This window comes from Nothoprocta perdicaria, unplaced genomic scaffold (assembly GCF_003342845.1).
Source record: "Nothoprocta perdicaria isolate Ctin4 unplaced genomic scaffold, notPer1 scaffold_326, whole genome shotgun sequence".
Taxonomy (NCBI): domain Eukaryota; kingdom Metazoa; phylum Chordata; class Aves; order Tinamiformes; family Tinamidae; genus Nothoprocta; species Nothoprocta perdicaria.
In genome coordinates, this window is record NW_020455562.1 from 221,763 (window position 1) to 235,516 (window position 13,754).

Consider the following 13,754-nt stretch of genomic DNA (forward strand, 5'->3'; position numbering starts at 1 on the left):
GGAACTACTTAAACTATTTTGTAATTGCATCCAAAACGTCAATAAAGGCTTCAGCCAAGCAATGAAAGATCAGTCTTCCCTCAGTTTACGAACAGCACTGAAAAAAAATGCTAAATCTGATAGGAAAAAATTCACAAGCTGCTATCAAAGCTGACAAATCCATGCATTAAGCTTCTAAGGAAAACCCATCAGTCTGTCATTCTGTCTTAACGAGAATACCGGAGAAGTGCCAGGAACCTTGCGCATCCTTCGGATCCAAAAATCACCGCAGGAGTGGGAAGCAGCAGCGCTGCTCAGAGCCCCCTCTTTGCTGCTGGCCACACAAACTACCCAGGTCACCACTTGGGTTTAGCTCCGCAGGGCAGAAGCGGAAAGGGGGGCACCTTGAGGAAGTTTGGGAGCTGAAAACCACAATTATGGATAACAGTTTTGGAATCAGGACAACTGAAATGTCAGTTCTTAGATGCGGTTTCAAAGTTAAGGTTGCAGCAAGGGAGGTTTCATCTTGGCCATGAACAGGCTGCTTAACTGAGCAAACAGTGAAATCCCAGCGTCAGGAACAGGTAGCCATAAAATAAAGAGCAGGTCCAGCAGATTAAATACCGAATTCCCTGTCAGGAGATTCCTATAGCTCAATCCCAGCTCTGAGGGTTCTTCTCAAGGGCTGCTGTCAAACTGAACTTTGTTCTCTCCACTTAAAGATGAGTTCTCAAACCCCATCAACTGGGCAGAGGGCGATTGTGTTACAAAAATAGGCAGCAAGTATCTTGAAGGGTACTAGAATGAAAAACAAATCAAAAACAAGCAATGGAAAGCCTGCAGACCTATGAGCCTTTCAGCTCTGAATGACATTAGAATACTTTAAGCATTGGTAAATATACACAGATTTCTACACATGCAAAACAGGCTACTTCTGCTTGCAACCAGTCTTCAGAACTGGTCCAAGGTGGCAGACGAGCACACACAAGCACTCGTCCCTTCTCCTGCCTCATCCTGGCGCTGCCTGCCTCCCAGGTGAGCAAAGGCTCTATSCCGATGCTGCCAGCTCAGCAAATTTACAATCCCGAGCAAATCATGGCTGTCTCTCAGAGCGGTGCAGCAGCACTGAGGCTGCCACAGCACACAAAGCCTGCGCTGCCCTGGCCTGCAACCTAGAGACTTAACAAGAGGTCCAAGACCTCCCCCCAAAAGTTGCATACAAATAAATTATCCTGGGGGATGAAAAGAAGAATAAAGATATTCCCTCTCCATTGCCGCTCATTAAATAGAAACACTGACAACTTTCAAGGCATCTTCATATACCAACTTTGGCAAGTCCTGGTCCTGACAGTGTCTATCTCGGGCTAAATGCAGCAACTACAATACAGTTCATGAAGGTCCAAGGTCCACYGATGGATGGTTGGCAGGTCTCACCTTTACACCATAGAACTCAGTGCAAACTTCAACGAGGTAACTGGATGTCCTGCTATGGATGTTCCAGTTTACAGGTATATTATTAGTTTGTTTCTTCCCAAGAAATGCAAGTTACTAGACCAGCAAGATCAGCAAAATGCCCTGGCACATGACACATCTGAGTCAGTCATCCCAAACCCCTCACAAACGCTGTGCGGGAAATCACATATTCGACTGGAGGATTGCACACAGTCAACCTTAGGAACTTTGTTTGGCACTTACACATTTATCCATCTCCTCCCCAATATGTAAAAACCATGGGGAACTATATCCACTTTGCCTTGGTTCAAGAGAAACTAAGTGACATCAGATTTCCATAGAAGTTGGTTTTGTTCTTGTTCAAGAAGAAAATATTTGTCCTTTTGAGGGGAGGAGAGCAAACAGTGGCAGGGAAGGTAGTGATCTATTTCAGCACCTCTCTTAGTCCACATTAATACTGGTGTCCACGGGTAGGCTGTGAGAACCTGGTAGTTAAGGACTGAGAGTAAGTAGATGAAAAAGCAGAACAAGACRCTGTGCGAGTGGGGGAAATTTGCCTGGAAGCAGAGCTGATGGTGCCACCCTGTTTGCACAAAAAGTTCCTTAAGCTTTGTGCCCCGGGACAACATCCAAGGCCTCCTTTCCTTCTTGGCTCCGCTATTAGGAACATGGGGCCCCTACCGGGTTTCAAGGGCACCCAAGTGTCCACCAGCTCACACTGCAAGGCTCAGCTGCACCTCGAGAGCACTGCAAGGAGACGACCTCTTCCAAACCCCAGTTCAAAGCTCAGGATTATGTACTGGGCAAGGCAGACAACTGCAAGCAAGGAGATAAATCTGTTGACATACGTTCGGGTGGTAGTTTTGCATGGAGTGGCCCTTCCTCTGCCCCTCCAGCTCCACCATATTAGCTAATGATAAACAGGGAAGTGCTGTGGAAAGGGGTTTTTAAAGCAAACTTCATTTCCCCTTGAGACGGCTGCTTCTGCCTGGCCTGGGGGCTGGGGACCGAGATAAGGACAGTCTGTCAGCTCAAGCGCTGCCTGGCTGCAGACAGCGAGCTGCTAAGGAGAGCCGACAGATATGGAGCAAGGAGACCAGAGCTATGGAGCCTCCGTAAGGCACCCGGGAAACAGGACTGGAGAAAGTTTGGAGGAGGAGGAAGTGCTTAAGGGCTGATGAAGCACGGGAACCTCAACTTCCAAAAGTGAGCCTGACGTCTGAGAAAGATTGGTGGCTCCTCCTCCCTTTTGAGGGCAAGGCCACTTCTCACCGCCAGCACTTCCCTCATTCACTTCTCCAAGGGAGAAGGTGCCACCTGTGCCACGTTGGTTAACGAGGGCTACAGCCGGCAGCACACAGGATACAACAGGATGCAGCTATTAACTGAAGGAAGCATTCAGGCCAAGTAATACTCCCTGATCCAATGCATTTTCATTATTGTACATATATAATGACCTGAATATAGACTGAAATGTATACAATAACAACAGTTACAGAGTAGCAACTCCTAAGAATAAAAATACTGAGTAGGTGAATAGGTAGATGACTGAATCTAGAATTCAGCAATAGAAGCAATCTTAGACAATTTGACGTGAATTAAAATAGACCCTTGCTGCTTTTCACTCTGATATTGGTTTGGGCAACTCGAACGTAGGTTAATAGTCATCATCTGCAGCACTAAAATTGCATTTTGATATCAAAGCATGGGAAGACAACCTCCATTAGTTTAAATCTTATTCAAAACACACAGAACTTCACTGGTAGCTCTTCCTTTGCCAGTCACATTTGCAGTGTTTTCATATATGCATAACTTATCTTGAAATTGTTATTATGCAGAAACAACACACACATAACTGTTTATATTGAGATGCAATACATCTCTACAACTACATAAAAATCTTTAAGTACCACCCCAATGCAGTAGAGCCAGCAAGGGCAGGGCTGTAATCTTACATTTACAAGGCTGCTGCTTGCAAAGCTACGATAATCTTATTTAATCTTAACTCCCAACCTCCCCTTTTCTTCCCACTCTCCATTCTGCTTTGTTTAAAGAGTTTAAATTGATCAAAAAAAAACGTTATTGGTGTATCTGGTAAAATACAGCTTCATAATCCTGGTTATTTTCACACAGCTACCTCCTAACTTGCATTTCTAAAGTAAAATTCTCCCTCTACTCCTAGACGCTCAGAATTCATCAAAACGGTTATTTCTGCAAGCCCAGAGGCTTAAGCACCACCAAATGAAGCCGTTTGCCAGGTTTTCAACTACTGGATGCTTTAAAACCAAAGCTGGAGGCAGCCACGGCCTTCAAACCTGCGTGCAAGGGCACCCGGGCACTGGGAGCCCCACGGATTTTCAGGAGCCCCACGGATGCTCGGGAGCCCCCAGGGAGCCGCCGAGGACCCTGCACATGCTGCCCCGGCCCCTCACGCCACCTCCCAGCGCCCAACCTGCCTGTTCACAGCCGGGAATGTTTCACCTGAACGCTGCTCCTGTTTCACCTAAACCCTGCTCCTAATTAACAGCAGGGCCAACCATTACCTGGCAGGCTCCGACACGCAGGTTAGTTATAATAACCAGGCCGGTTCAAACTTGTCCTGCAACTGCAAGGGTTTTTTATTTAAAATAAAAAGATTTGACGTCGTGCGCAGCAACGGTGCCCGGCTCCTTCCCGGCCCCTCTTACCTGTTGTGCCCGGCGGCCTCCCCACACACCCCCCGGGCACCCACAGCGCCCCCGACCTGCGCCGCCAAAAATGAATACGAAAGGAAGAGCTAAACGTCAAATGACACATAAATAAATAAAAAAATAAATGAAATGTCAATGGCACAGCCAGCCCCGCAGGTGGCGACCACCGCCGGTTCCGCAGCGCCGCAGGACGGGGCAGACCAGCCCCCCCCTCCCTCCCCGCAGCGGGACCGGGCCGGACCGGGCCCCCCCATCCCGGCGGGACCGGGCCCCCCCGGGCGGGACGGGGCCGATGGGGCCCCCGCGGGCGCCGCAGCGGCCGGGGACGCGGTGCGATGGCGCCCGGCCGCCTCCCGCCCGGGCTCCGCAGGGCGCCGGGCTGCGCGGCGGCCTCCCCAGGGCCCCCCCTTCCCGCCGCGGCGGCGGCCGCCTCACCTCGGGGGCTGCTGTCGGGCAAATAGGGCGGCGCCGTGGGGGTGACATTGCCGGAGCTGGGCGCCGAGAGCAGCGGCGAGCGCTCGTCCACCCCCTCGGCAGCCATGGCTACTGCGGCGGCGGGAGGGAGGGCGGGACGCAGGGCGGGAGCGCAGGGCCGGCGCGGAGCGGGGCGGAGGCGGTGGCACCGGCAGCGCAGCCGCGGGAAGGGGCTGGGAGCGAACCGGGGAGGGAGGAGGAGGCRGCAGAGGAGGCGGGACCGGCCGGGACGGGCCCTCCGCGGCGCCGCCTAATGAGCGCGGGAGGCCGGGCCGGGCCCGGAACCGGCGCTCGAACCGGGCCCGGAACCGGCGCGCCGGCCTCGTGGGGACAGCGGCGCCCCGGCGCGGCAGCCCCCGTGCCCTCCCGCGGGCCGGTGTCGCCGCCGAGGCAGCGCCGCAACACGGCCGGTCGTGCACGTTATTCCACGAGGCAACGCGGGCGGTTATTCGYGTTATTAGGTTAAAGCAAAGCCGGGTCTTGGCGGGCAGCGCTGCGCAACGTCCCCCGAGCGCGGTCGCGCCCGCCGCTCAAAGCGCCGCCCGCGGAAAACGCAACGCGGGYGCCTTCCCAAGGAAAGGGCAGCGAGTCCCAGCTGGAAAAGGGCCGCCCAGGCCCGGGCCGAGGCGGCGCCAGCTGGTCCTGCTCCTGCCCAAAGACTGTCTTGAGCGATAAAATACTCTAGGTTGTCACATTGCGACGTTTTCTGTGGGAGCAATTAYTTCTGCGTCAAAAGAAAGACGCTAAGAGTGTAGGAAATCAGCTCCTTTACAAAAATAGACTGATGTGTTTGAAAGGTTGTGTGGGAAATAATTATATAAATTACATGAACAAGAAGCTGATGCATTCTCCCTGCAGGGCTGAAATGATTCATTTTTACCTTAATATAACATGGAATGAATATGCCATGTAAAATTGTGATGACAAAATGCAACATTTTTTGTAGGTTATTTTAATGACTTAGAAAAGTATTTTTAATTTCATAGTAAATTTTGAAATGTTGTCTAGTCTTTCTCACTCGGGTCAGAATTACATTTTTAAATGGTCTTTCCTGCACAAATAAACTGACTTTCATCTAGCCTTGAAATTACCACATAAGGAATAACTCATTCCAGGGCAGGTGGTTGTTAGGCCAAGCATCTTCATCATGCAGAAAACGCAGTCATGCCACATCAAACTGGCTCTTCCCTTGGAAAATGATGTTAATAACGAGCAAGATGCCAATTTGATCTAAATTAAACTTTTCAGTTTTCAGTTATCTTTTAAAAAAAACCCCTCTGAATGAAAGGGACACTTAAAGAATGTTTTTCTGTGAGGATWTTTAGGGTGCAAACTGTTGTGCATCACCAAATCTTTCATGCCTCTGAGCCGCAGTTAGGCTGATACTGGCAAGTCGAGAGCAGCTCTTTACTAGTACTAGTCAAGATGTATGCAGAGATATTCTCTGTGTTCTTACTATCACATAGCTGGTTGTCAGCTGATAGACACAGGGTGATTTTTCGGAACTTCACTATAGGAACTAGAGTTGGCAGCTCATTTTCCTTATCATTTTCCCAATATTGGGAAAAAAAAAACCCAAAAACCTAAGACTTTTAAAAAAGCCACACATTAGACAACCCTGAGTTCCACCAAAACCCATTCCCCCCCTGCAATTCCGATCAGCAATTATGGAAAATCGATTGCGTGGGACCTGTGCACAGAACTGAGGTGCCAGGCCCCTGGAGGAAGGCTAAACCCCCAGATCAGTGTCAGCTGCCCAAAGGGAAAGCGGCGGCACAACTCACCTCTGCCAAGCAACTGAAGCCTGCACTTACAGGCGAGAATTATTGTTATTAAGCACCCCAGCTTGATGACCTATTATTGGAAATATGACTGTCATCTGAATAAGTAGCCACTCAAGATAAAAATAAATGCATTTTATTTATTTTCTAGCTCCTGTGATTTGACTTGTTAGAGCTCTTCAAGTCTTTTTGTCTCTGCTACACACTCTAAAACAGCAGAAATCAGTTAAGAGTTCAATTGTTCAGCTCTGTTTTTCAGTATTTAGGATCCATGCATTTTAGCTAGCTGAAACGTGGCTGCACAGGGAAGCGCTCACAGGCTGGGTAACGCCAAGTGTAAGACAACGAAGGAGCMAGAACTTGCTGCTTTCTTCCTACCCTTCTCTCTCTGGACACAAATGCCTTATGCTAAATATTCGTTACCCCTTTTCTTCTATTAAAGTCCTGCCTCGTTGGGTGGTCGGGATGCTACCCCCTGAGCAGCCCTGCTCCTGACTGCACTCGCCWGAGGATAAATCCTGCCGGGATTCAGGGCCACAGCATTCCTAGGACAGGCCCTGGTGCACGGAGCATTGCTTCATTTTGTACATGCAGCCTCATTGCCCTTGGACTCCAAAACCTGGTAACGCTCAAGTTTTCTTTCATTTTGAAAACATTACCATCCTTGGTGGCTATTTATTTTTATTATTATTATTCTTAGATAAAATAAAGAAGCAAATTAGTTTAACATGAGCAAAAATGCACATTTTTGAAGCTAGTTTTAGGTGCAAAAAATAGCATAGAAAGTGTAGCTACAAATCTTTGTTAAATGAAGGCTGTTTAACTAGTAATGCAAAAATTATTGTATGGAGTCCATATATGTTCTACTGATTCTTCTCAGGTAACTTTGTGAATTTATAGGTTAAAGTTAAGAACAAATAACCTCCAATAATGACCCTTCTATCTATCTACTCATTATTTTTATTACAAAAGTACCTCTTAGAGAGGCCAAGGCCAAATCCATAGGCAGCAGTTGCTCAAACACACAAGAGGACTATCCTAATCATTTGTAGGATAAAAATCCCAATCAATAAGTTTCTAGAAATGGGTAATGCAAGTTTATATAACATCCCACTGATTGATTGTGTAAGAAATGGAATAGAGTTTTTCCCATGTCTAATCAAAGGGCATGTTTGCTTCCTCCTAATGGTTAGAGCAAGAAGAAAAAAACTGGGATCACTTCTATCTGTAATGAAACACACAGTTTTCAGATACTACTCAAGCATTACCATCTAAGTAGACAAAAATTAAAGTCATATTCTACATTTAATAGATACTATACTTCTATACATAGCTAAAATCAATGAAAAGCCTATCGCCTTTTTGGGGCTCAAAAGAATAGTAAAACAGAACAATAAAAATCTGCTACATATGTCTGCAGAACTTCAGTCAGTTGAAATTATTTTTGAAAGATCTAGTTATATGGGATGGTTGATTATTAGAATACCTGAATTCCTAGGGATATAAAAAAATTAATATGGCATTACGGGAAAAGGAAAGGTAAACTGAGCAACTAAGACTATTATGAGGCACCTTGTTTTATATTCTGTGATTGTTTTCCATATCTTTCTCTTAATACCTCTTTTCCTGTGTAACCAAAGTAAATTAMTTTCTCTTCTACTACTTGATTAGTATATGAAAAAAAAAWAAAAGGAAAAGTGCTTATTTTTTGTGTTCCCAGATGTTCTACATTAAAACAAGGCACAGCAAGATATAACAAGATCTGGCTCATTTTTAAATATGGTAACACAGAAGGGATTACAAACAGCATATAGACCATTTGCAAAACCTTATCCTGATTTTAATTAATAAATGTATCCTGAGCTGCAAAGTTAGGTCTATAACAAGCTGAAATTTTATTCTATACATAGTCTAAGAAATGCAATAAAATATTTTGTATAATATGAAATATAGGATATAACATAATTAGTAGCACTAGTTATAAAAATAACTAACTGTAGTTTTCCATGTGTGGTTTCATTGAAGATAATACAGTATAATACAATATCTATGATACAATATCCAGGATATGAGGGATAGCTTGAAGACATATTTTGTCATATTGGCAGGTCTTTCACGCTTCTCAATTCCCGATCTTTGTGCTGTGTTACAACCTAGTTTAGACTTTAGATACAAGATGGCTTTGTACACTGGTATTGATGTCAACAACTTGAATGATAAACTCTGGGACTGGTAGTATGGTATTTTAATTTATGACTCAGTCTATTCTTACTCATTCACATGCAGAAGTATACAAAAACCTTGTAAATGGGAACATCACGTAAATCCCATTTTTTTTGTACCAGGGGTGGTTTGTTCCTCTCCATACAACAAAATCAGGGTAATAAGTCTACAGAACACAGGAATACACCAAATATGAACCTGTTCTGCACAAAAGCAGTTTAGACTCATCCATGCAGTTCAGCTCTTCATAGTTCTGAGTCACTCTTCCATTAGCAAAACACAGCCACAAAAAGTTATCTATTCTCTAGAGACTCAGGATATTGGTAGCTGCCAATGTTGCAGAACGGGAGTTGTTCTTCCAACCTCCTCTTTCCCATTTTTGGAGCTGCAGAGCTCYAAAAACGGGAACAACACCACGCAAGTGCAGCAAGAAGTCCAGCCAGCTGCCCTCACAGCATGCACTTTTTCCAAAGAGCAATGGGCAGCATTTGGCCAGCAACTTTGCAKAGCTATTTTTGATATTTTTTCTTCTATTCCTGTTGCTGTAGAGCATCTGTGCARGAGTGCATATGGAGGCTGCTCTTCTAAAGCTGCTTTAATTCTACTGCTGATTCTGCTGACAGAAGTGATCATGGTAAAGATATCTGCATTTACACAAAGGGGTATCTCTCCTATTTCTCCTAACTGGAATTGCAGTTGTGGTAATGCTCATTCTTGTTATCTTTTCCTGATGGCATAGCTGTCATTTCTGCTATAGTCTTGGTGCTATTCTAGTTAACTTTATTTTTAGAATAATGGAGGAATTTTCAGCCTCARTTCTGAAATAATTCACACTGGGAAATGTAAGCCTGATTGGCAGGAAAATTGTTTATGTGATTTAAATTTTATTTAAGCCTGGCTCCATATTAGTGTATTACCGTATCTGCAAAGCCTTTCCCTGGCTATCCTGAAAACACCATCTACTTTCAAAAATTGTAATTTAATTTATTCATCTCTTCCTAATCACATTACACATATTCAAGATTCCTTGCCTTATGTGTGAGAGCTTGCAGCTCAGTAAATGCCTATACCTAGATCCCTTCCTTCTGTAGATATATGCCATTCATTTACTAATTTCTGTCAAATGTTATCGTACCAGTGGCTTTTGAATAACCTTTTAATACTTTTTTTTTTTAACCTTCTTTTCCATTCTTGAATGAATTCTATCATTTGATCTCTAATTTTTAGTTATTTTTTATTTCTGAGGATGGGGGGTTTGGGGAGAGTGAGAGGGAAGCAGTGTCATTACAAATTTATTTAGGAATTTTTACATTTATGATTAGAGTTACTTGTCAGCTATAAAGATTTCTGAGGCTTTGGTCATAAAACCTAAGTAGTATCAGTCTTATTAAATTACTAGATGAAAGACATCCAAGAAAAATAGGCAAATATCTCAAGTTCCTTCTGATACTTCAGTAGATGGCACTCTGCTCTAAGGCTGAACTGACCCGCTCTACCCTTGTGGTGCTAGATGGGGTATCTTGGAATTTTTCCATGTTCCTTTCTTCCATGTTTCCATGGCAAAATATGATATACTGCCACTTATWATTATACTTAGATCACTGTTATTAGAAACTGTCATGAAGGAGTCAGTGCTGAGTACAGCCAACTGATTGGAGGATGGTAACGAGAGCATCAAATACCCTGGTGGGGAGATTGTTGTAGCTTAGGAAAATCACTGCTGGAAGGTACAAAAAACAAGGCTTRCACTCAAGGCTTATATTAACATGCTAATACCTTTGCTCTTATTATATCGAGTTGCAGACAAAGCAGCAAAAGATGAACAAGGCAGAATGCAACAGCCTGTAAAACATTAAATACTCCCATGGCTGAACAGTTTTCAAGAAGCAGATGCACTCACCAGTGATGAGTGATGTAGGTAAGGAGGGATTTTATTTAAAGGGTAAATTGGTCTGTCYGGCAAATCTAAGAGCTGACATCAGCTGCCATGGATAAAGTTGGGAATAACTGCACATCTGAGAAGAGGCAAAGGCCTCTACTGAACAGTGCAAAGCACAACAATAACACTGTGATCTCCCACAGAATTTACAGTTTTTTTAATGCAAAACCCAGTATGATCTTGGGGAAGGTCGAAGCAGAGCAAGGCGCTACTTGTTCTTGTCAATTGACCTGTTGTCAGGAATAACATCCAGGATGTAGGGATGTATAAAAAGGACACAGAATGCAAAATGGTAGAGTTAAGGAGACAGCTGAATAGCTGTTCTYCCCCAAAGAAAATGGAAGGAATAAAGTTATGTTGTTTGTTTTCCTAAGTGTCACTTTCTTGTAAGTAGGGAAAATCATTTTCCATTTATGTATCATCAGATGAAGGGAAATACAGCCCAGCTTTCTTTAATGCTTGCTTTGGGGAATCTGCTGGAATTCTTTTTTTTTTCTCCTGCATTTCACTGTTAAGATACAGCAAAGGTAGAGAGCTTTGGCAGGAGCTTATTCATGGGCTCTATAAATATACAGGAAAAACTTCATGAGACATTTTGAAAGAAATATGGAAGATGATTRGTATTAATTAATGACACTGTTTTGAAATGTTTGAACTAAAGCTTTCTTACTGCAGCATCAGTTGTAATTTACAGCTTCTTTGCTTCTTTTGACCTGTTCTCCTCACTTGCGAAGCACTGTATCCTTCATATGCTCTGCGCCTTTTCAAAGAATTAGATTGTGCCCATTATTTAGTCACTTGTTGTCTTATTCCATCTCCTGAGTCTCCACAATGCAGTCATAAATCATTCCATTTAGAGACCATTCATCCTAACACACTGGAAGGGAGCAAACATGCCTGTTGCCAAACTCATCCACTACTTTACTCAGCCTATTGTTCCTAAGTGTTGCACAGACTGTGACAGGTTTGTCTGAATGTGTAACACATTGACAGGCCAATCCATATTTGTGTGGCCCACTCACAGTCTCTCTCTTCTCTTTCATTAAGAAGAAATCTGGGAAGATTATCAGATTACTGGGGGAAAAATGAGTGCTTACAATGTGTCACTTACTGTTTTAYAGCAATAGCACAGGCTGTACTTGGCAATTTCACAGGCTAGAGAGGAAATAACAGTGTACAGGGAAAATCACAGTGCCTTCAAGTGGTTGAGCAGAGCACGGGTCAGAATTCTTGCTAAGATTAGAGCAAACTGTACTACTGCATGTAATACAGTATTATTACAGTAAAACTGTAATACATGCATGTATTTCTCACTAGYGATCTTCCCAGAAAACAAGACTATCTCCAGGTTATGGAGATATCTCCAGGTTATGGCTGCTCTGGCACCTAGTGTTTGTAATATACCTGAGTAACCAGTGACTCTGAATCTATGGAGCCTATAGAATCTAGATGGCTTTAGGGATGTGCATGCCCTGTGTAGGCTTCAATACAATGCAATATTCAGTCCTTAGCTCATGTAAAACAATTGCAAATATTAAAYTTACTACCCACTGGTATTAGGACACTGAGTAAAGGCAAGTGCAGCTGCTTCCAATTCAGTTTTGGGGATCAAGGTGCCTTCACTTGTTAAACAGTATGTAAATCAGAAAACTCCCAAGAAAATCTTGATCAACCAAAACAATAAAGTCATTTTAGAAAATCTTTACATAGAGCTACAACAAGTCTATCGGTCATTTTAGTACTCATCAAGATACATCGTGGACAGAGCACAGGAAAACAAGATGCATTCTTATTAAAAACAGTAAGTCAGATTCTTTGCTTGACCACTTAGCTGGAGTCATTTTTGGACGATCTTTACTGCTGTTGTGAAAACTATCTTCTAGACAGCTTTAGCCCACTCATTTTGCAAATAAAGAAACAAAAGCAAGACTTTAGCAGAGTGGGTCCCACACCTAATTTACTCATAAAATACCAATGTAAAAAGCAAATCCTTTTTTTCAACATGCTTAATAAGCATTGCAAAACTAAAGTGGGGAAAAAAAGATGATAGAAAGGATAGCAAAGCTTAGTAGTGTAAATAGCTGAGCATGATTTCTTCCTCACAAAGTATGAAACAAAGAGAACACAACACCTGATTTAATTCACTGTCTGCTGTTACTGAAAGGTAACTATCACTCATTGACTTCATGGACTAGCATGACAATACTAAGAGTCACCTTTCAAAAGTGCCCATTACTCTTGAAAATTTCTATTCTGACAGTATGTAAAACGTCCTCGTAATATAACTTACGGCTATCATTCATCTCGATAGGAAGTTTGAGTTTTCTGAATAAAACAGATTTGGTAAGTCATAAATTTCAATACCAGAAAGGACCACTATGATAATCTAGTCTGCCTTGCTTGCATTTTCCAGGAGAACTTTGGTAAACATTTCTTGCATGGAGCCTATAACTTACAGCTCAGGTACACTACAATCACAGTAACACATCAGTCTTGATTTAACATTTGGGTAACTGTAAATGTAGCACATTACAGAAAAAAGCGATTCACAGGTATCTCTAGTTTCAGTCTTGATTTGTATTTGTTTCACTTCTGCCTCTTACAATTAGACTTTGTTATGAACTTGTAACTCCGTTGGCCACGGACAGGCCCTGGAGGAGCCAGGATTCCTGGGCGRGCAGGCAGAGAGAGGCAGGGCCCACGCGGCAGAAGGGAGCGTCAGGGCTTTTGAAAGATGGGGGCCTTGGGGGCCACTGGCAGCCCTGGCAGCCCCACAGCACCCGCYGCCTGTACGTCCCCATGAAGGCACTTCCTCTCCCATCAAGTACAGGATTTTGTCTTTATGTTTTCGCTTCTCTATAGCAGCCCTGGGTTGCACGCTTGGTCACGCTGGTGAGCGTTACTGTTGCAGGCCATAGCAGACACATCCTCCTCCTCCTCCACTGCCTCGCTGTTTTCATCCTGCACAGCTATTGCTGCTTCTCTGGAGTCCGCTCAAAACAGCTTCCTTTTCTTCCTGTCTTTCAGCGAGTTGTTTATTTTGTGGCCTCTGYTTTCATCCTAGTCCCATGTTGTTAGTGCCCTTGCTGTTGTCCCACAGTTAAACTCCATTTCTTAACCAGAGAACCCTGTCACCAGGCTGCACTTCCCRGAGCAGCTGCTCACAACAGGCTTGGAACAAGCCCCGCAGGCCAGGACGGAGGCCTTGCAAGGCCA

The 13,754-nt window shown here is 44.1% G+C and overlaps 1 protein-coding gene across 1 annotated transcript in view; it reads right to left on the bottom strand.

Moving 5' to 3' along the window:
* Positions 1-4,678, bottom strand: part of PIP4P2 (phosphatidylinositol-4,5-bisphosphate 4-phosphatase 2) — a 20,945-nt gene extending 16,267 nt beyond the window's left edge. Inside the window, exon 1 of the mRNA XM_026043277.1 lies at positions 4,557-4,678. Within this exon, the coding sequence (XP_025899062.1) occupies positions 4,557-4,662 (106 nt within the window). The 5' untranslated portion in view covers positions 4,663-4,678. The remainder of the gene's footprint in view (positions 1-4,556) is intronic.
* Positions 4,679-13,754: the final 9,076 nt, after the last annotated feature.